The 23,575-nt window shown below is 36.7% G+C and overlaps 1 protein-coding gene across 1 annotated transcript in view; it reads left to right on the top strand.

The window, feature by feature from the left end:
- The window catches only part of SLC16A10 (solute carrier family 16 member 10), a 28,133-nt gene extending 5,885 nt beyond the window's left edge, over window positions 1–22,248 (top strand). Inside the window, exons 3-5 of the mRNA XM_018078034.2 lie at window positions 14,005–14,148; window positions 15,606–15,834; window positions 16,941–22,248. Coding sequence (XP_017933523.1) covers window positions 14,005–14,148; window positions 15,606–15,834; window positions 16,941–17,176 — 609 coding nt within the window. The 3' untranslated portion in view covers window positions 17,177–22,248. The remainder of the gene's footprint in view (window positions 1–14,004; window positions 14,149–15,605; window positions 15,835–16,940) is intronic.
- The last annotated feature ends 1,327 nt before the right edge of the window (window positions 22,249–23,575 follow it).

The following is a 23,575-nucleotide window of genomic DNA, read 5'->3' as shown; positions in this document are numbered from 1 at the left end:
ATGCACTTACAAATAAATCAAGGGCTATAAGAAAAAATAAGGTGTTTTGCTGGTATGTCTACTAAACCACAGTGCTTACCTGATCTTTTGAACATTAAAGTTACTATTGTCTCATTGCTGCAACTTTAAAAATGCAGTAAACAATACTGGAAAAGGGATACGGTCCTTAGGTGAGTGACAGCTTTTGTTACGTTAAAATTCTTGAATTTTTCCCACTGTTTGGGTTGGCCAACAGCAGCCAGACTGCTAGAATGCTGGTTGCAAGCACCTTAAGAAATAAACACTTATACAAATGAACACTTATACAAATGAGAGCCTACAGCTCTCCTCTTAGACCTCAGAACTGGCTTCTCTACTTAACCAAGTCCCATTTTTCCCACCTGGAAGGACAGTTTCAGCCTGAATGGCTGCTCTTGACCATGTGATGGAGTGCAGGTGCCACAGGCCCTATGGATTGGGGTCCTTGTGTGTCACCCCCCAGGCCCATGGTGGCTGGAGGTCACAGATTTGGTGTGCTCGAGTCACTGCACATCAGCTGCTGAATGCCAGCTTGGCACAGCTGGGGAGCTCCTGAGGGTGCAGGCAGGGTCTCCATTTGCTTCAGGGCCAGCCCTGATTTCTGTTCATGTCTCTTGCATTTCCTGAAATATATTGGAAAGGGGAACACACACTGCGAAACTTGTAGTACGAAAGAAGTGAAAACTCATTTTGGGCTTTGGAATAATAGAATTGGCCAAGTATTTGCAATTTTAACTCTCTGCTCTGTATTTGCTTCATCAAGTAAAAACTGGAGAAATAACCTGCTTATGAAGTGGGCTCTAACTGAAACACATTGATTATATGGCAAGCTGGATAGTATTCATGTCAAGGAGCTGGCAAGAATTACCAGTCTCTGACTGGTAGATATCAGCTGCATGTGAAATAGGCATCATATTCCTTTTGGCTTTTGCAAGGGAGAACCAAAAGGGAAAGCTTTTCTTATCCCAGTTTAATTGGTGTCAAATTCCATTAATAGGTGTTCCGTTACATGTCACTTGGAAATTGGGTTGAGATAAACACTATAAATAAGTTTTGACTTAATTTTATTCTATACTTCCAACATTAATTCAGATTTTTGAAGAACAAACTGATAAGTCAGAAGATTACTAGATCAAATAGTTATTATTCCTCTCAATTTTAAAATCAGTCTAAACTGCAGTGATTGAGAGTGGGGTTTTTTTGATGACCCTCTAAAATAGGCAAATTTTTTGATGACCCTCTAAGATAGACAAAGAAAATCCTAGTTTAGTCCATTCAAGTTTAAATAGTGAGTTCACAACAGCAATCTGTCAGATCAGGTGAAAACACTTTCCAAGTGTTTTTAGTAAGGACTATCTTACAAGGAAATTATTAAGTACATTTGAAAGAAAGCGTACCTACTCTCTGTGTCACTTGTCCTGTGCTTGTTTTGATAATAAATAGAGAATTTCTGTTTTTCAGCAGTCAGTCTGATGTTGAAGGGTTTAGTGTTGTTCTTTTACCCTTAGAAAATATTTACTTAATCAGAATCATGCATCCTTAATTCTTATGAGCTTGTTAGGTCAATTCCATTAAACTTTGATACAAAGTCATGTGCCAGGTAGCTTAAAAGATATGTTGTTGCTTTTTGTACTTTATTTAGCCACGTTGAAAAGAAATACTGCTTAAAAAGAAATACTGTTGCTGCCTAGTCTTTTCTAAGCAGTGGCCAAGGTCACTACCGAGTTTCAATATGCGTTTAGGACAATATTAATTATGACACACTTTCAAAACAAGGGGCTGAGTATTGTGTTTTGTTTTTAATGCAGTGTTTCAGTCCTGTAGTAATTGTCTTGGGACAAATATAGTTTAATTTAGCAGTTACTTTTATTAAATGCCTCTTGCTAATGGTAGGCCCTGCCTTATTTATAGTGTCTTACACCTTGCAGGATGAAAAACTGAATTTAACAACTGAATAGTTGAACAAAATATTGCATATATTTCTTATGTGTTTTACTTTTTTTAAAAAAAAGCAGCTAGATTGTAGATAATGCAATAGAAATATGTATTGATAAAGTTTACCTTTCTGTGTTGAAATATTTTTTAGCAAAGGAAATGCTCTTAAAGAATTACTAGATTTATTTGAAAATTAGGCTTGCTGTTCAGATATGGCTACAGGCTTGTATACAAAGCTACTCATGAATTGATATGCAATGTGGAAGTTACCATGACGCTGACTGTACTTTTAAAACTTCAGAATAGTTCAAGAAAAAGATTTCAGTATTTTGCACCTTGCTTTGCTGCCCATTTCTTGATTTACTGAGTAAATCTGACTTCTCCTTTTGATGCTTATCCACGATCATATTCCATGATGGGTGCATCCTTGTATATGTAGAGATTTTTGGTAAGCAGTAGCTGTGTGGAGTGTATGTGTTCTGTGTCTGTTTGCTTCATGTTTAAGATATGAAAAAATGGTGTGTGTCTGGCCATTTTTTCCAACAACTTTCTTGGGAGAATCTGTCTTGGGAGGGAGATGAGTACTGGATTTAATGTCCTCTGTAGATTATACTGAAGATCCAGTGTCTCATTGCTTCACTGAAATCTGCGTTACCAGGAATAAGTTCAGCTGGAACTCCAAGGAACAGGGAAGTGAGACTGGACTGCAGACAGTGCTTGGAAAAAAAATATCACCACTGAGAAACAGAGCATCACCTTGGACTCTGCTCTAAGATTCTCATAAACTGTATTGGGAAAGAAAATGCACCTCAGAATGAAAAGTAAAGATGCTTCCAAGCATTTTTATTCATGGGAGAGGCATGAAGCTATTTGGAATCTCTGTAGAGTACATGTTAGTCATAAGAACTTCTTGATGTATATAAACAAACTCACTTTCTTGGCTGCATCGCAAAATCAGACAACTTGGATAAATATTAATCTGTCCCCTGGGTGGCTTAGCCTGTCTCCAGATCTTCTGTGTTTTTTACTTTGGAGTTGCTGAGTCTAGTGCTGTGCCCACATAGTCTGTCCTTGGACAAAAAGATAGTGCTGTGTACTGGTCTATGTTACTTATCTTTTGCTGGAAAATCCATTTTTTTCCCCACGTTCTTTAGATAAAAGTAGTCTTTTTCACTTCAGAAATATAAAAATTAACAGGAGGACTTGCTGATATGGATTACAGATGACACAGACTTCTGTTGCCAGATTTCATTCCCCCTCGATTCTGGTCTGTAGTGTAAGTTCTGTGCCTCTGTGTGATTTAACTGTTCTACAACTACTTTATCACCTTGGACTACCTTCTTAAATTGAACCAGGATGACTTGACCTTCAGCTCTGTTCTTCACGAGCCAGCTATTTTGACTTTTCCCAAATCTTCGTTCGCGAAGTCTAGCCATGAATTTTGACTTTTATCTGCCCATTTCTCACTCTGTATCAGTGATGTGTCTTGTTTTTGTTAATAAGAGATCAGATTCTACTGTGAAAATTCAGTGTTTGAACCTTTGCCCCTAAGAATATGTGCCAGTAAAAACTGTTGACTTGTGCAATCCACTTGGAGAAATGAACAGCTGAGTTCTTGAAAGATCCTCTGTAACCACAGTTTTCCTAGGAATTTAACTGAAATTCTTGCTATATAATTTGAAAATTGTATTCACTTCCATATACTCTGGAAATTTATGAGAGGCCTTACTTATTCAGGACAAAACATTCTCTCTATTCTGCCAATACACAAAAATTGACATTTTCCACTTGTGAATTGCACCCTCCCCAAGCAAAAGTATTGGGTCACTTGGAGGAATTACACAGGAAAGTATGAAGGGGGTATAGAAACCACCTAAGATTCTTGAACCACGTTTGAGCTCTGCTGTATCAGGATAAGCTGTGATAGTCAGGATGAATCTCACTGCAATAGTTCTGCCTGACAAGACCCTAGTCATCATCAATAACACTGCTTGCAAATATATTTGTAACTCTTCAAGCCTTCCCTACTGACATTGTGTTCCCTAAATATTGTCAGATGTGATATCTCTAAATTAGACTCTTCATTTGAGAAACCAGTGTTTCAGTTGCTGTCCTTGTAGGAGGGGTGTCATCTCTACAAAGACAGTGGCTCTGTGTCCTTTGCAGTGGGAGAATTGCTCAAGGAGCCATAGGAGAATGGAGTTCTATACCTTGCAATAAGTGAAACTGGTCAGGTTGTGCATTCTATGTGTACAGTCCTAGTCCTGCACCTCTCTTCTCCCTTTAATTCCTATGCCCCTGGATTCCACAGTGGAGACAAATAGAAGCACAGAGATAAATGCTGTCCTTTATGTCTGTGTGCAGAGCATGGTGAAAAGTCTGTATGGACTCTGTTAACCAAAAATCTCTAAACTTCACCGTGGATATGCAGATTTTATAAGTTAAAGTGCATACACATAACAGCTCTTAAAGAAATTCAGTTCTTGTAAGGTAAGTACTGTCTGTGTTTTGTGAACCACCTGTATTATGTCATAAATTTGCTACTTTTAGAATGTTATGTAAAGTAATGCTTAATATCTAATTGGTGTGTCTCAATATTTTTTCCTGAAACTGAAAAATTCAGTTTCCATCACTACATTCACTTGCTTTTATGGGCTGCTGTTCAAGAATTCTCATTTCTTCACATCTACATCAGTCATTTGTCTGAGGTCTACTACATCTTTTATTTCCCAGAATCTGCTGTTAGTCTGTTTTGTAGTGGTAGGACAGTATCTCTTAAATTATGTCCAGTACTAACAGATAACTGTGTGTCAAACAGATATTTCTCTGTACTGTAGGTATAGCTGTCAATTTTAGCACTATTACCTTTCTCATCCACTTTATCATATTTCTGTCTCCAATGGAAGACTAACAAGGCTCTGGTTTTGTAAAGGTCCAATGTAATTATTAAGCAGATACCTCTGAGACCCAAAGTCTTCAGTGGCTCCCCATGCTTTACTTGCTTTTCTAATCTTTGCATTTATCTCCCTTCAGATCTCAACATCTGCTGCAGTTTGACTGCCCAGGTTAGTGAAATTTTCCCCCTTTATCCACTTCTGTAATTATCCTGTGCACCCATTTCTTTTTCAGTATTCCTCAATGTTGACCTGGCAGTATTTATTCTTGGTTAGATTGCCCACTTTGGACAGTGGGGGTGGGGGTGGGAGAAAGAATTAAATTAATTCCTATTTTATCCTTGTGATTGTTATGACAGTGTATTTAAGCTATGCTTTTCAAATAAGTACTGGAGATGAATAAAAAGTATAGTTTCAGAAAGAATAGAAATGGAAAAGAATAAAACTGATATTTTCTGATTTTTTGAGAAGTAAACGTAAATGAAAGTTTAAAAAAATAGATTGCAGGTATACTCATGTAGAAATTAAAAGGATAAGAGGAAAGGAGTCTTCCTCAGGTCTGCAATGCTGGCGGATTGAAAGGTCTGAGTTACATTGTGATTTCCTTTGTATCAATCTCTAACCCGCATTAGTTATCGTACTACGACATCATACAAACCATTCTAATAGCAGATAGAGCATATGACTCAGAGTAAATTGTGTGGGGTTTTTTTTAAATGCTATTTTAATGGTAAACTCAGCATCTTAGTTTTGAGTGTTTGAAGCATTTTGACCTGAACTAAACTCTTCAAACTCCACAAGTGCCCAGAAGCCTGAGATCACAGCTGATGTTTTTTCCCTGCTACCCTCCTACAAAGTAACAAAAGCTAATTGCCAAATACCTTCAGTCATATACAGACCAGCTTTTCTGTCCAGTTTCTGCTCCAAGAAGAGCTCCATAGAAACCCTCTTTGCTTTTTAAATCCTATTCAGATCTGTGAATTTTTTACTACGTGTTTTGATTCTTCCTTTGAGGAAATCTCAGAACCTAGCTCCTTCTATTTGATTGCCAGTAATTGTCAGGCTGTGAGCTATTTTTCACATTCTTTTCTGATGGTTGAGTTAAAATTTGTCATTACTTCTGAGCAGAATATTTCGTAGGAAAAGAGAGAGGTGGTTTTGGATTAGTCCAGGTGGGAAAAAAACCCAGAGCATAAATATCTGTATCCTGATGATTGAGTTAAAATTAGTCATTACTTCTGAGCACAGTGTTTCCTAGGGAAAGGGAGAGGTGGTTTTGGATTGCTTCAGGCAGAAGAAAAAAGGGAAAAGAAATGTTTGTATCCTGAGTAAGGACTGTATCTCTGTATGAGGAGGAGAGGCTATCATAATCTTTTTGTTGTGTTTTAAATGAAAATTTGACTACTTGATTCAATTTCTCAGATCTTGGTCTGGTAGATACTTGCCAGTGTATTTGGGACTTGCAAGTGGAATTGAAACCCTTGTGAGAGCTTTCTTCTGTTTCCCAGTAGAATGAATAAGGTATTTCACTCAGGTCTGTGAAAGCTGAGGTGATTATGACGATGTACACAAGTAGATTTCTAATACTGAAGTGTCACGGATGCCCTGGTGGCCGAATAGAGGTTTGAGAATCAGTTTTGATCTTACTCACCTAACTTCTGTGTTTAAGGAGTCTAGTCCTGAGAGACATAATAAAAGCAGCACAAATTCTGTTGTAGAGTCAACCTCTCTTAGGACATGACAGTAGCGTTGTAGCATGTAGGCAGATAATGAATCCTTAGTTTACTAACCAGTTGGCTCTAAGTTGCTTACTGTGTTGTTCTTCAAGATAGGCAAGAAGTAAAATCTTTATATTTGTAATTTTTAAAGGGGCTACTCTAAGAAGCTGCCTTTTGACAATCTTGTCTGGTAATCTTATTGTTAATTCTACTGGTGAGCTGAAAAATTTACTTGAGGTAGCAGCCCTCTTTTGTAAAATGAAAACCTGTCCTTTTGTAAAAGCTGTTTGTTCCTGGCTAATTACTTTCACTGATGCAAATAAATACTTATTTTCATTCTGATCTTAGTCTAGCTTTCATTGTTTCTCTTTGCCATTGTCACCTTCCTGTCTGAGTAGTTACAGAAGAACTCTACTGGTAAATTTTTTAGTCTGGCAGATTCCAGAGATCTTGAATCAGTCTCATAGCTGTCTTTCAGAACATCTTTTAAGCTGAGGGATACTCTTCTCACTTGACTTGAGGATGTTTAGTTTGACTGACTAGTCCTTATGGTCCAAGAAGCTGCTCCACAGAGCAATTTGGAGCATTGGGATCAGGCTTCCAAATTACCTCTCAAAGAATTTTTTTTTTGTATCAGTTTGGAAAGCTAGCTGTCTAAGAAAAACATCTTAAGTTAAGAAGTGAGAAGACATCCTTTTTGTGAAATGTAAATGCTGTAGCTAACACAATATTGTAATAAAGGTCTTGCTTCTCGTATTGTAGTGGTGTGTTAGCAGTTCTCTTTTCCTACTTACTATATCATTTAGTTGGTCAATACACAGTCCCATTGTCTTCCCATATATTCACTTGTAAATTTACCTTCAGTGTTGCTGAACTGAACTGTCAGAAGCTAAATGTATACTTTCTGTAAAATCTATGTAATATTTCCAGTGATGTCTAATATAGGCAAAAATAAGGAAAGAAATTGGGTACTTAACTGAAGTAACTGTAACTACTAATAGATCTTGGTTTAAGAAAATCACTTTTGTTTTTCTTTCTGCACAAATAGTATATGCTGCTATATTCATCTTCTCAAGGTTTATTATTGTTATTTTTAAGCTGGCGTGTTGAAGTCTGACCATATTTGTTTGAAAGTCAAGGCCAAAGCATTATCATCCTTAAAGTGAATAGTACAATAGGAATTTTTTTTTTTTTAGAGTTGAGGAAGACTAAACTGGATGTGAAGCAGCAGACTTGTATTAAAATGTTACTGAAGTATGCTAAATAAAATTAATCCATACTATAAGCTTTTAATTTAATATTATAAAGGGGATGGAGTTGCTATGTTAGGTTTTAGTTGCTTTACTTTTATTAGCTACTTTGAGAATCTTAAATGTTTAAATGTTTAAAACAATTAGCCAAAAAGTGTGGTTTTGTTTTTTTTTTAACAAGTCCAGTACATACAATATTAATCATCAGTGGTTAATGAAATATATTCTTGTTTTTTTGGGTGTTTGTGTAGGATATCTTGATCCATAGTTTTGATATTCCATAATTTCATAATTGTAGAATGTCATATAATGTGCTTACTTTAAATTACATAAATTGTAAACTGATAACACTGTATCACATTAGTAAATACCACAATGATTTGAAAATAATTACTTAGCTCTTTAGAAGTGTAACGTAAGTAATGATGTCAGGAAATTGCTTCCTCCAGTCATAAGGTTACTTTTAATCAAAGATACAGCAGTGTTTTACCAAGCTAGAGCTAAACAAAGATTTTTTTAAGTTTTAACACTCAATAAATATGCATTTGTGACTATTCTAAGACATCCATCAAATCACTCCAGGAATCATAGAAAATAAGACTGGAGGTATGCCAGTACTTCATCCAATTAACTCAATTTTTTTTGAGTACAGACTTTGGTGTAGGACCTTTTTAATATTTCTTTTTAAAAATCTTTTTTCACAGGTCGTAGTTGTCAAATTTCTGCTTATTGCCAGGTCTTTTGTATTCTGTACACATGGTCCATGTCTTTAATAATGAGTAATGGACAAAACAGGACATAAAAACTCAGCTGAGCCCTTACTGGTACTGAGCAGTATGTGAAGGTCACATCATGTAATGAATTAATGTCTTTTATTACTTTTGTAATATGACATTATTGGAACATGCTGAAGTTTTAATCTGCTAAACCTTTAGTTTCCTTTCTAAAGAGCTGTTGCCAGAGCATTTTTTTGCCTCAGTGTTTTTTCAATATAGTTTAATTTCCATAAAAACATTATGAATTAATAACTAATTTCACATTATTGACTGAGATGCCAGTTTGCCAAGATCATTTTGAATTCCAGTCTTTTTCTTTACAGTGCCTGCCATATTCATAATTTGATGTAATTTGCAGATTTAAAAGTATATTATCTATTTCACTGTCCATATAATTAACAGAAACATTAAATAGCAATACATTGGGGAAGGTTTTGGTTGTGCCTTCTTTGGCATATTCAGTTTTGCAGTGAATCGCTATTTTGAAATAGCCTTTCCAAACATTTGAACATTCATCTTTGCAATTGTTTCATTTAAGACATGTATTCCAAACTGGCTCATAAGAATTATGTTTGAGAGAATTCCTAAATGCTGGCCAAAGTCAAGATTTGTTACATCTGCCCTTACCCCTGTAGGCAAAGTTTGCTACCTACCACGTAATAGAGAGAAATTAGGGTTGTGTGTTTTTTTTCCCCACAAATCTGTGTTGGTCCTTAGATTGTGATGTTGCCTGCTAGATGTTTACAAATAGTTCTGGTTTTGTTTCTTTTTCTGCTGTTATTCTGGAAATTCAAGTTAATGTGATTGACCTGTAACTCTCTAGGACTTGCTGATAGTAGCTAATTTTGGCCATAGTGGCTAGTTGAGTTTTGAGAGTAGAATAAGCCCTGAAGCACTGTTTTAGGCCACAAGAAACAGATAGAACTGAGACTCTAAATTATGGATTGTAATCACAAATGATAATTTTAAAAAATGCTTTAAAAGAGTAAGTTATCCAACAGTTTAACTCTCATCCCTTGTGTATGTTACAGTTCAGTTCTTGCAGATCCCTGGCTTTATTCCTTGTTCTTGTTCTCAGTCACTGTGAGCTTCCTCAGATATGTGTGTGCCTTATCTGTCTTGCTGCTGACACCCAAGCCACACCAATCCACCAGTGTGCTTGTGTCCATTTCTTTATACTGTCTCTTGTGGCTCCACCCTTACAAGAAAGGGAGCACCTAGAATTGATAGAAGCTCATGTTCAAAAGGAACAAAACAAGTGAGAGGGTCTGCAAAAGTTTACAAAGTTTTATTAGTAAATTACACACTTGGCATGAAAATTGGTATGTTAGTCTCTGATCTCCTAGATAAACACATGGCAGTGAGTTTTGGATAAAGTGAAAGAGAAGAGAGAAAGATGTATTAAAGAGTGTGAGAAAGGAAAGAAGGAAGAAAGAAACAAACCCCCAGTCAGTCCTGGATCCAGTGTCAATCAATCCAGGTGATAGGGATGTCCAGGGTTTTGGGGGCACTGCATGGACTTGATAGGGGTACGTCTCTCTGCCGTGGAGATTTCTCATTTTCTATGCAAATTAGTTGCTTATCATGTGCAGCCTGTTCTTTTAGACCTTTCTGGAAATGGGTCAGAGGGATTCTGATGTCCTTAGTCTTGCTTTTTCCCTACAGTCCATGCCTGCTTCTCAGCCTCATTCTAGTGTGCTGCACCGTTATGCTTATCTCTTAGAGCTGGAACAAGGACATTTGTCCTGGAAAAGTGCTGCCCTCCCTCCATATGGCCCCCTTCTCCAGCCACATCCTGTTCTTTCTCACAGTGTGTTATTACCAACAATCCTTGATTGGTTCCAGAGCTATGTGGCTATCGGTGTTTGAGACATACACATTAGCCCCCTTATCATCTAGGCCTCTACACCCTTTCAGCTCTTTCAGGCAACTTAATTTGGAGCAGTTAGGAATAGTATCTCCAATATATGAATGGTACCAGCAGTACCCCATAAGCATTTGCTTTTTTCCTTACACTTGTCTTGAATGAAAGTGTCAGACGTAAGGACTTGAATCAGTAACTGAGCGCATTAAACCCACTATTTTCTTCAGAGTTTTCTGGGTTATATGTTGCTGTTGAGCATCTCTTTCAGTGAGAAAGACTGTATTATATTTAGCCTACTAAGGCTGTGCTTCATTGGGAATCCTCAAAATGGAGTATACATGGGAAGAAAACAGTTGACAGAGAAAGAGTTGTTTCTTGCTAGCTCATAACCGCTTCTTCAGATTCAAGTTCTTTGTGTTTGGAAAAAAAAGAGCTACAGCTCTGCTCAGATTGCTGTCTTTGATTTACTGCATGAATATAGCTGAATTGTATGTGCAGTGAAGGGAAGGTCTTGGCAAAATCTGGTCTTAGTTGGATGGAGAGAGGTTAACCAAGACTATAAATCTGAAAGCATTCCAGCCATATGTAGTGGCTAATATTTCTTCTAGTCTCATTCTAACAGTAATGAGAATTTGGGCAATAAGATCTGTGCATGTTACCCTGATGACAGAGAGCACAGGTAGAATGCTGGTGCCAGGGGTGCATTCAGTTATGTTCTTCACTGTTTATGTGTTGATTTGGAAAACTGGATTGTATGAAGATAAATTCTAGCTTTAAAAACAAAGAAGCTGTGCTAGTCTGGGATGTAATTTTGCCTGAGCCAACTAGGTCTTTTCTACGTGTGGAAAAATCAGACCTGCCATTCAGCAATGAAGAGCCAGCCACATTACTGAGAAGCAGCAGAAGCCATAGGAAAATGCTTCGGAAATGCTTTGTATGCCTGGGTCCCCATTTGACTGCGGTATCTATACTGCCTGAAGTATCTGTACTGCCTAAAGAGTCATACAATTACAACTTGTATAATTCTGCAATGACAGGAACGTTAATACATGAAATGCTGCCTGAGAAGGTTCACAAGCAATTGCTCATCATGGGATTTTTGAGTAGTTCTAGCAGCTAAATCTGCAGAAATCTGAATCTTGTTTGAGCTACTTCATCATAAAGATATTTAACCTATAGTTAATAAGTGTCTCTAAGTCCTTAATGAGTTAGCACTTACAGTAGTGAATTAATCCTGAATCACTGTACTTCCAGACATTTAGTTAATACTGCTGTTGATTAAAGCTTACCTAGTGACTGCATCTCTGAAGGCTGAATATGCTGTTAAGAATCTGAGGATGAGACCAGGTTGCTCAGGGCTTTGTGCACTTGGACCTGAAAAACCTCCAAGGAAGGAGACTGAACAATCTCTATGGGCAGCCTGTGCCACTGCCCTCCTGGGGAAAAAGTTTCTCCTTACATCTAGTTAGAAGCTTTCTTTAAGGTTATGATGTACTTAAAAACAGTGAAAGCTGAAAAAAAAAGTGCTAATTCAGATATTTGAAGTTTGAGATGAGTAGTGGGTTTTTTCCTGATTAAGGAGTTGATTGAATCCAGTATTTTTCCCCATTGATCTAAGAGGACAGCATTTCACCCTGCGTGCTGCTTTGAGAAACCCAGTTACTGAGTTGCAGGTGCAGGGTTAAAAGTTATCTAGATGTGGAGCTTTATCTTACCTCTTGAAAATCTCTAGGGAGCGGATCAATCAGGCCTGCTGATTAAACAAGCTAGAGGCTGCAAACACATGGAAGTGGAACAGGTGACAAGAATAGCATAAAACACCTTGGCTTCTCTTGCCAGCTGGGCCAGCCTGCAGGTGTTGACAGGCACGTGAAGGTAGAGGTGGGAAAACTGTCAGCTTTTCTTCTTCTTACCTTTGACGGAAAGGGAATAAAAAGAACAGCTTATCTTTTATGTTTAAATATCATTCCAGATGAAAAATTTCATCAGATTCTGTTCCCAAGTGTGTCTCAAAAAGCAAAGAGAAAAATAATCTTAAAAAATAGAAAGAGCATGCATCTGTCTTCAATTTAACTTAGAGGGGAATTTTTAAAAACCAAACCAAACCCACTAACCCTTATTTTTTTTCCCTTTCTTACAAAATCAGTTATATGGGACAAATTAATATTGGATTTAATAGGCTTTCTGTGCCCAATAGATTTTATACTTAAGAAAATTACTATCACTAGCAAATCCTGTTTATGTTGGAAAAAAAAGGCACTGCTTGTGTATTAACATTCTTGCCAGAAAAGAATCTAGACTATTTTGCTTTAGAAGTGTTTACTAAAATGGCAATTTTAAATTTTATAGATAGGAAATTAAGGGTTCACTTGTTTGAAGTTTTATCACATACTCAGATTTAATAATAACTTGGTGTGCAGCTTTTACTATCTGCGTCTGTCAGCCTCTGGTTACCTTGTCTCTCAAATGTTTTTACTACATCTTTACTTAAAATCTGTTTCTTCTCTTTGCTCTTTCACACTTCTGAGTCTTTACTTTCTTGTTCAGAACTACTTATGAGCACAGAGTTTGCAGGGCTGTGCACATGACTTCTACATCTTCTAATGCCCCCTTTGGCATATTTGGTATTGGCAAATGTGTTTCAAAAGGCAATAGTGCAAAAAAATCTTCCCTGTGGGTAATTTCTGGTCTTTGGGGTTGATTTAAAAACCACAAACACACAAACAAACGTAATCCACTGTGGAACCAGGGAGACTGTAAAAAAATCCATCAAGCCATGGTAATGTTTTGTTTTTTTTTTTAACAACTTTAAAGTTGTAATGACTGATACAGGGGTCAGGACCACCGATCAGTTGCCTTAGTTCTTTAGGTTGAAGTGGCTGATAATTCATTCTTCCAGGTTGCCTTGTTTGTTGCTGCTGTAGCTGTACCCTCTTGAGGAAGTGCTTGCTGTAGGATTTGGTGTTGCAAGTGGTTCCTGCTCCTCTGCCTCCTTGCCCCTGAACATCGTAGTGGTTGTTGTGGATGTCAGGATGAGGCATTCTGGAGGGCCTCTTCTACTTGCCTTGTCTGGTTTCTTACTTGCATTGTCTGGTCTCCAGCTCTCTGCTTCTTGCTCCTGCCCTGAGCTGTGTTGCAAGTTTGGTAGCCTGTGTCTCTGTCTTACTGCACAGAGCGGTATTGCAGTGATTCCAATTAATCGCTCAGTACCTTCACACCTCTGAGTCTGCCCTGGCCAGGGAAGCAGCCAGTTTCAGTCAGCCCTTGTGGATTCTATGTTACATTATAAATATGACTAGTAAATTAAGAGTGGCTGGGGAGAACTGTTCTAAGATCTCTCTCTCTCTTTTTTTTATTTTTTTTTTTTTTTGGTATTAGACAGAGCCTACCTGTTCTAAAATCTGTAAAAGCAGAGTAATGTAGATGACCATTTGTAGCTGAATTTGTAAATCTGAGATTCACAGATTAACTTCTATTTAACTCAAGTTTTCCAAGGTCTATCTTTTAATTCTAAAGCAAATTTATTTTCTCAACCTTCTTTTTAAACAGATGAATCATGTAAAAGACAGATTTGGTGACAGTGTGCCAGAAGAAGTGCTTCTGCTGTGTCTGGGCATTACTTCAGGAGTTGGCAGGTTGATCTTTGGCAGAGTTGCTGATTATATTCCTGGTGCAAAAAAAATTTATTTACAGGTATGTTTTTATTATTTCTGTATTCCTTCAGAACTGTGTATTCTGAAGGCTTTGGTTTCAGGTACTGCTAATAAGTAAGCAGAACTAACTGATTGGAAATTCAAATTTGAAAACTTTCAAAATTCTGGGAAATTCAGTGTATGGTGTTTGATACTAGGAGTCTTTGGTGCAAAGTTTATGAATCTGACTTTTATTTTTAATGCTAAGAAAATGTCTATTTGCTGCTTGCTGTTTTCAGCTGGGAATGGAAGAAATTACTAATCATTAGCATATGAGTGAGAAGCTCTGGGGATTCTCCAGATTCTGCTTTCTCTGTTTTATCCCATGATTTCATAATGGTTGCAGAAAGGTTAATTTTTTTCCACGTGTTCCTCTATTAAGGATTTTGGATCTCTTTTCTTGATCTTTGATAGGTGCTGATTTAGTGTTAAGTATGTTCTGAGTATAGCACGCAGTGGTATGGCCGTGGGAACATAAGAGGTGCTTAATTGAGGAGATTTTGCAGAAGGAGTCACAGCTTCCAGAAATGCTGAAGCTTGGGGATGAAGGAGGATATACACTTCTTTCCCTCCACACTTATAAACGATATTTTTTTAAGGCAGAATGTGGGATTTTGGAAAAGCTTTAGTCCACTTGCCTGTTGGCAACTGCGAGGTGTTCTCCATTTGGTCTTTTAAAATGAATAACAAGGGAGGCATCTAGTGGATGTTGTCTGCACTGCATTATGGAAAACAAAAATTCTTAGGAAATAATTACCTTCCTGGAGTATTTATTATCATAGAAAAACTTAGATTTCCTGATGTGTTTGGGACATTGATTTCCTATGCTGACATATGGATGGTGCACAGGCAAAACTATTACCTTTTTTATTTTCTTTTTAATTCTGCTTTATTTTGCTGAAAGACAGTTTTATTCCTTTAGTCTAAAACAAATAAATAATCTAAGGTTATATTAGAAAATCTTTGTAAGTATCCATGACTACAGCAGTACACTTTTTTTGTGGTTTCACTTCTATTGAATATAAGCATCCTGAAGTAATCATTCACAATACTGATATTTTTACTTAAATTACAATAGGGAGGAGTCTAATTACAGTGTTTCAGCTATATTAAACTTTTGATATTTCTGTGAATTTCATTTGTGGAAAGAGCTGGGAACAACTTCTCAAAAAATTTTGGTGCATGAGAAATGACCTTACAGAGTCACTGCAGGATAGTTGATTAAAAATGCATTTTCAAAGCTTGCAAAATGGGTAGTGGAATTTCTTTGCCTGTCATGAGTTATGTGTTTGTTTTATCTTGGTATGTAACCTCTGATGGTGGTAATCCGTGTATGTATTTTAAAGCAAATACAGGCAGATAATTTAATTCACTACAAATGCAAGGAAGCTTGTCTGTCCCTAATGTGTGTGAATTTGGTGCAATGTGTTTTTATATCTCTTCCTTGGTCATGTTTAGGTGGCCTCATTCTTCTTTATTGGCTTGATGTCTATGATGATTCCACTGTGCCATGTCTTTGGAGCTCTCATAGCCGTGTGTCTCTTCATGGGCCTATTTGATGGATGCTTCATTTGCATTATGGCTCCTATTGCCTTTGAGCTTGTTGGGGCTCAGGATGTCTCCCAGGCTATAGGATTTCTACTAGGACTCATGTCAGTCCCTATGACAGTTGGACCACCCATTGCAGGTGAGTATAATGTTCTGTAGCTGTAAATATGTTTCTATGTTTGCATGACTTTTTGGCCATGTTTTCCATTCCTACATCATATGCAGTGCACTGACATTGTAGGTTTTCTTGGTACGTTCTTGAGAAGATGTGGTGAATTTAACTGCTGTGCATTAGTAGTTTACTGCACTCTTCAAAGTTTGATCGATCTTTTTCATTAACTATGCAGATGTAAAACATTTCTCAAAAGAAAGGTAAGTTTCCTGTTGGATTTAGGACCTGACATTTTCCATGCTATTGAAGTGACAGCCTATAGGTTGCCTGTATTAGAGTAGGACTCCAGATTAGAATCCGAAAATTACCTGGATTCCAAAATTAGCTTTATTCATTCTTTGATGAGAGACTGTTTGATGAAATAAAGGTTTTGAAGCTGAATACTAGAAGTTCTTTGGGAGGTATAAATAGCTAAAGCTGTGTTCCTTACCACTGATGATTTTCAGTGCTGATTTACTCTGAGATCTGGTGAGTGCTACTGAAAGGTACTTGATAAGTTGTAACTGAACTATGCAGCATTATAAAGGACAACATTTTAAAGCTAGAACACCATAGTCTAGGTACTTCCTAATCTGGATATACTGTCACAGCTATTAATACTTAAATAGAATTTGACTAATGGGAGGAATTTGGAGAGAGCAATTAGAGTGAATTATTGGCAAACACGCTTTTTAATAAGAGGCTACTAGGAATGCAATATATGCAGTATATCGAGAATAAGAGGAAGAGGCACATTTAATAGAGGCAACTGTAACTAAAAGAGGGAGAATTTCTCCAAGTCATGGCAAGATATAAGTGCTGGAGAAGCTCAAATGAGCAACTTTCAAATAGGAAAAATTGTACTTGTTTTTGATGGGTGATAGTTAAGCAGTCGAGGGGTGATATACTGAGCTCTTCATTACTACTTTCAAATCAACTCTGGAATACCTTTCTACCTATATGTACATGTATATTTGGTCATCAGGTTGTCAGTGGTTATAATCTGTGCCAGCTCTCAGGTTTCTGAATCCAAGACCTGTTTGTAGATTCCTGAGGCCCCATTATTTACGAGTGGTTATTTCCTGTCTTTCCAGGCTTGCTGCGTGATAAGCTGGGCACCTATGATGTAGCATTTTACCTGGCTGGAGTCCCTCCCCTCATTGGTGGAGCTATTTTATGTTGCATCCCCTGGGTCCATGAACAGCAGAAGTTAAAAGAAAGAGCAAAACCTGTTGATGGAGAAACTACTGAGAAAATGCTGGAAAATGAAAGCACTTTGGTGTCAAACACAACAGAAAAGCCAGTCAGAGAACTGGAATCTGGCATTTGATGTTTTCTTTTCCCTATACCATCCTGACCTCTACTGAAGTTTGATTTCTACTTTTTGGCTGAAGATATTATACTACACTGAAGAAGTCTTGAACTATTGCTCAAATTGCAAAACTGTTATAAGAATCTTTTATACCATTGAACTTTCTTGATGAGTCGTTGAATTTGATCTCAAGCCACATTTTCAAGGTATTTGAAGTTTTGTAGCTTTAGTGTGTATGTGTGTAGTGATTCTGAGTGTGAAGAGAATATTTTTCTAATCCATCAGAACCAATTTCTGGAAATGTGAGAGCTGGTTTTGGTTCACTGACCCAGGATTCTTCAATCACGTCTATGGCCCATCCAATGCAGGCACACCCATGGGTGTTTATACTGGATAATGTAGTAGCTCTTATGACTGATTTGTTTTTTGAAGTTTCTCATGCTGTTTACAGTCTTTTATAATTCTATATCATGAACATGAATATGCATATTTTTGATTCCCTAAACTCTTGATGAAATGATTTTTCATTAGAAAACTAAATTATTAAACATCTTTTTTATTTTCTCTAAATACCCCAGCCTGTTTAGTTTACCAAAACACTCACTTGTGTTTGCATTCACCTTTCACAGTAGCCCAAACAAAGAATGTTCAGGATGAAATTCTTGGGCTCAAGCTTTGAATATGTACAAACTAAGCTCTGAGCGCGAACATGTTCAGAAGTAAAGCTGCTGAATTATAGACTTTTTTTATTTACTGAAGGCAATACTATTAAGATGCATGTGTATAATTTTTTTCAGTGAAACCTCAGAGTAGTTGATAGTTTTGAAACTAATGACTAATTCTTTGGAGCAGTATTGTGAATTAGACTGAATTTCAGATTATTCTGTTGTACTTGTTGGTTTTTTTTTTTAATTCTTAAAAACAAGACAGCTTTAAAAGATACATTCTAAGTGCAATACCAAGTTGTTTTTAATGTGGAAGTATACATGAACTATTAAAACGAAGTTCATCAATTAAGGATTTTTGCACTAAGTGAACATGCAGATTGATTACAGGTCTATATAGGTGTGTTCAATTACCTGTAGAATATAGCTCCATATTTTATTCAGATATAAAGAAATGTCTTTGCATGTCCTATTTCTTGCTTAACATCCTAAACATATGGCTCCATTGCTTATGTATTCTTAAGTATTATACACTGTTTGTCAAGCAGGTATTTCTGAAAACCTCTTTTTCTGAAAAATATTTAAAAGCATAACACTTTGAGATGAAAACGCTGCTTTTCAGTTTATCATAAAACACTTCTAAGTGCAGTGCTTGTTTGTGGATATGGATCAGCAATCACTGAAATAATTAATAATTCTTTTTTTCAGGTCCATTCAATACCAATAATTTTTCTTTCCTTGTTTAGAACTGTCATAGTGAAGAGTAAATTAAATATGATCTGGACAAAGTGTATATTTAAGTGCATTTTCTTAATTAGTAACAGTATCTGTTCTTTACACAAACCGTGGAGGCATACTGGTTTTTTGAATTATAGCCTTTTTTGTCTTTGCTATTTTCATTATTTTTCCTTCTCCAGTGTTGTTGTAGTAAATTGCTCAGAAAACCCACATGGGTTTGTGATACAAAACAGCAATACTATTGCATTGAATGTTTACGTCTAGCAATTCTTTAAATATAATATACAGAGCATCCTAATACAGAGCAACCTCAGACCCTTTTTCTATTGCAGACTTTCAATCCCTACTTTACATGAGTGAGCTCTGAATAATTGAATCTTAAAATATTAGAGGTGTATAGGGAAGGACTTGGAGGTGGGGAAAAAAAACCCTAAACCAATCTGGAAAACAGAGGTCCCTTCAGGTTCATAGATGCATAGTACTGTTAATTAAAATTACCATGAAATGCTGCCTTCATTACAAAAGTGATGTTAACAGTTGATGTTGCTCTTGTCTGGAGTGTTTTTCTGTAGAACATGTTATTCAGTATTATTTTCCAGTTGGGCAACACAAAAAGTGTTGTTGAGTAAATGTGGTAAAAGCCTCTTATTTCCTAATGCTTTGTTATGAAAAATTAATGTTCATCACAGATCTTGCATTTGATGTGTTTTAGTGTTGAGTTTTAAACCAAAAACAAGGCTGCTCTTTATCACTGGTGCAATTTGAAATGATTGTGACCAGATATCTTGATATAATTGTGACATGGTCCTGACTTGCTGCTCTGTATCTCTATAAATTATCTAGCAGAGTATATAAAGTAATTGTTGTTAGGTTTTAGAAATGACACAGAAATGGTATAACAATAATATGGATTAATTATTGGCATGCCCTTTAAAAATAAAAATCCAAACACTCACATTTGAGTAACGAAAAGCATTATATTGCTCACAAATACGAAAAACAGCATTTATTAAAAAAAAACCCAAACCAAAAAACCCCAACAAACAAATGACTCCAGGAGGAGGTACAATGAGTGAATAACTGTTTAGGAGTCATTACTATGCCAAAACCAGCTAGTGAGTGGGGTATTAAATGAGAGGGAAGCAGAGTTAAGGATAAGGAAGCTATGCTGGTGTGGCGAGGTGATGTTGGAATAATGAACCTATTTCTAATGCCAGTGCTTGTTTTGCAAAAATGCTAAAATTGGAAAGGCTTCTCAGAGAAGATAAAGTAAATTAATGCAGAAGAATTCTGTTAGCATCTTTTCTGTTAGCTTGTATCTATGGGGGAAATGTCCAATAGAAAATACTCTTTTTTTGGACAAAAGCATAAGGAGTTTATGTTCTAAAGCTAGATAAGACATAGCTAAAAGTGGAAAAAAAAATTCAGATTTTTAGTGGTGAGGCCAACCAATCATTGAGAAACTTACTGAGAAATATACTGAATTCTGTATGCCCTGAGGTTTTAAAAATGAGGTTAGCTGTCTCCCTTTAAAAAACCCAAACAAATCCCAACCCAAACCAACACAGAAAACCCCCAAACAAATAGCTATTTATTACATTAATGAAAATGATTAAATATTGTTGAAATGGTTGCAGTTCTGAAAACTAGGAGAGAAAAGGACTGAATACTCAATTTTATTCTAACTGAATAAATGTAAATAAATTTTTGTAGCAATTTATTTTCAGGTGTGAAAACCTGTTCATGGGAAGCCTGCTGAACTTACATTTTGATGACCCAATTCATTCCAGACTTAATTTTGTTGGCTGGTAGATTCTAAAATTAAAATATTAGCTTAATTCAAGAAGACTCTTAAATTATTCTGATGTATCCCTCTCTTGAGAACGGTTCGTAAGAGTACTTTCCATAGACATTGCTCTCTCATCCTATAAACAGAGTAATCATTTTTTTTCCATTGAATGTTCTCAAGGTAAGCTTCAGAGGAAATTTGGTCAAGAGAAGTTCACTTAAAATGGTGATGTGAAATTTCCAGTCCTACTTAATGCTATAATTAATACACCAGAAATTAGTCTTGAAACCAAGACTAATTTTGAGCAAGGTTTTATTGTATTCATGTCTGGCTAACACATCTTTTCAGTACGTATGAGATCCTTGTAAATCTTAATATAGCTGTTCAGCAAAGAGTCAAATAATGAAAACCCTTCAGGTTATTATTACATCTATGCTATACAACAATATGAAATGATTAATTAATAAAGAAAGTATTGTTGGATTTGCTTTGGCTACAGTAGAAGACCCATACAAGTCTCAAACCAAGACTTCAAATTATAACATAATTAGAATTGCTTTCATCCAGATCTTCTTCTGTTCAGCATTAACATTTTAATTATTTTTCTAAATTTATTTTCAGTGACCATTTATTGCCCCTGAAAATTGTTCCCTCACCTCAAAGATGCATTAGGCGTTCTGTGGCCATTCCTCAGGGTATATTTGGTATCAGAGGTAGACAACGGACATTTTTCTCCTTTGGTCCTTCATGTCCAGTGTCTGGGCATATACATTCCCCCCTGCCCTTCAGAGACACTGGATTGTCAAACTGATGCACACCATATTGGATATGGATAGTACTTTTCAGCCTTCCTTGCATTAAATCTTGGAGTAGCCATAGCCTGGCAGACCAGCCAAGTTTTGGTGAAGTGAGAGGGGTGAGATTGGATCACCTCCCAGGAGCACTGAAGGCAGCTCTTGCACATGCCAGGTGAATGCTTTGATCACAGGCTTGTGATGTAAAAAAAATGGACACTGCCATTGTAAAGAAAAAATGCCCTGCTCGATTCTTTGCATCAGGTAGTACATGCCAAAGGGATGGGAGATGCTTCCTTGCAGCCCCAAAGGGAGTATGTCAGGATGGGAATCAGTGCTACTATTCTTACTATCATTTGTGTAGTTTAGCTTAAGCAGCCGGGCTCTCCCTGTGCTGGCATGGAGCAGCTCCCTGCCTCGGGAGCTCACATGGAGTGGCTCAGCTGTGCCCTCTGAGCAGGGAGCAGAGGTGGTGCCTTGTCTGGGGCCTGGATTGCCCTTCGGAGAGCTGGAAGTGTTACAGAAGCTGGCATCTGAAAGCTTGTGTCAGAAATGACCCTCTGCTATTAAGAGTGTCTGTGTATGTATATATCAATACAATGTATTTTGACCAGGGCATACACAAACTCTCTGCATTTAACTAGAGGAGGTGTAGCACTGGAATGTGAGAGATGGCTGAGGAAAAAGTAATTATTTTCATTGTGTGTCTCACTGTTGACAAGCACAGCACCATTACAGTTCCAGCCGGCCAGTGAGTTTCCAGCCATGTAAACTTTGGCATATGTTCGGTATGCCCTTTACAATATATATATATTTTATCAACAATCGTAATGTTTTGGAACTGCATATGCTAAGATTAGAGTGATTTTATACCAAAATGTTTGCTAATATTGATAACACTGACATGTTTAAGTATCTTTATAGACATCTTATTTTGTATGTTGTTTTTGATATTAAAGGATATATGTTTTGCTAGCCTTAACTACATTCTTTCAAGTTCTTTGTTAAGAGGGTAAGAAATGAATGTCTAATGTTTTTCATGGTGCTAAAATAACTGTGATCAGCCTCAAATTATTCAGAATAAAGATGGTAGTTCTTAAGTGCCCCCTTTGTTACTGCATGCATCATTTTTAGTCTTATTCTCCTGTAAAACTTGTAATTTTTAAAAGTAATTTTATGTTATATTATGATAATTATTGAACTTAGTGTGCAGACTTCTGTCTAAAAGATTTTACATCTTTTATTACCACTGTGGTCTGAGTGAAATGTCCCCATTTGATCCTAAGTTAATATATGGTGCTACCCATATAATTCTAATTGTACTGACAATCCATTTTAAGATTAGTTATTTATAAACCTTTACTTCTTTCTGAAAAAAATTATCTTCTCTTTCCATTCTGGGGTTTAATATCAAACTTACAGAAAGAGATACATTCACAAAAGGCAAAAGTAAAATTGAGGGGGGGAGAGAAATGGGTAGAATAAGCTTGAATGGTGTTTTAAAAGAATTCCAGTTTTTAATATTTTTTTTCTCATTTTTGCTTCATGAACTGCCAGTGTAGTTCAGTAGGGCCTTTGATCATTTACTGGCCTGCTACCAATTTCATTTTGATTTACCTTGGCGGCATGAAGCATGGAGTGTTTCCTCATTGACAACTTAGGTAAATCTCAGGAGTTCATTCACCTTTTCTTTGTAGTAGGGTCAAATATTTAATTTTCTTTAATAAACGTATCTGATGATGTGGAGGAAATATCGCCTTTTCACCTGGGGTTATTCTCTAAGCTGCTTGTAGTTCAATTTTAAATTTGAAAAAGGTGCCCAAAACCTTTATAAGAACCTGGGTGCTGTTTCCATTTGTACACTGTTGAGGTACAAAGCTTCTTTGTAAGTGTTTAAAACAACAGTGAGGACAAGCCTAGGGAATACATTTCAAATACTGCTGTATCTTTTCTGGGAAGCTGTTTTTATAAAAAGGCAAAATACTAAAACTTAAAAATGCAGTTTGACTTGTATATGACTTTCAGAAAATAAATGCTGATGTTTTATACTTGAAATTGTTTTATCTGGAATTGTCTCCGCTGCTGGACCTATGAACAGAAGCTCAGCAGTGTTCTGCAGATAGCTCAAAGTTCAGACTGCGCTCTTGCAAAAGTATTGACACGGCTGTGAACTATCCAGGTTTAAATGTTATCTCTCGTTGTTACTTGTAGCAGCTAAATTTTTTTAATGCATAAATTCCCCCAGGCTACCCGGAACAGGAGTGTACTTGCAACATGCTGGCCAGTGCCAGGAGAAACAGGAATTGGTTGCTACATTCCCCATGCACTGTTATATTCCAGTATATATTTGTTATGAACAACTTGCAAAACAAAACAAGCCAGTTTGGAATTATCTTTGAGTTGTTTGTGAGGCTTAAATATACCAAGTAGG

The sequence above is a fragment of the Manacus vitellinus genome, unplaced genomic scaffold (assembly GCF_001715985.3).
Source record: "Manacus vitellinus isolate BGI_N305 unplaced genomic scaffold, ASM171598v3 scaffold_4_pilon, whole genome shotgun sequence".
Classification (NCBI taxonomy): domain Eukaryota; kingdom Metazoa; phylum Chordata; class Aves; order Passeriformes; family Pipridae; genus Manacus; species Manacus vitellinus.
This window is presented reverse-complemented; position numbering and strand designations above follow the sequence as displayed.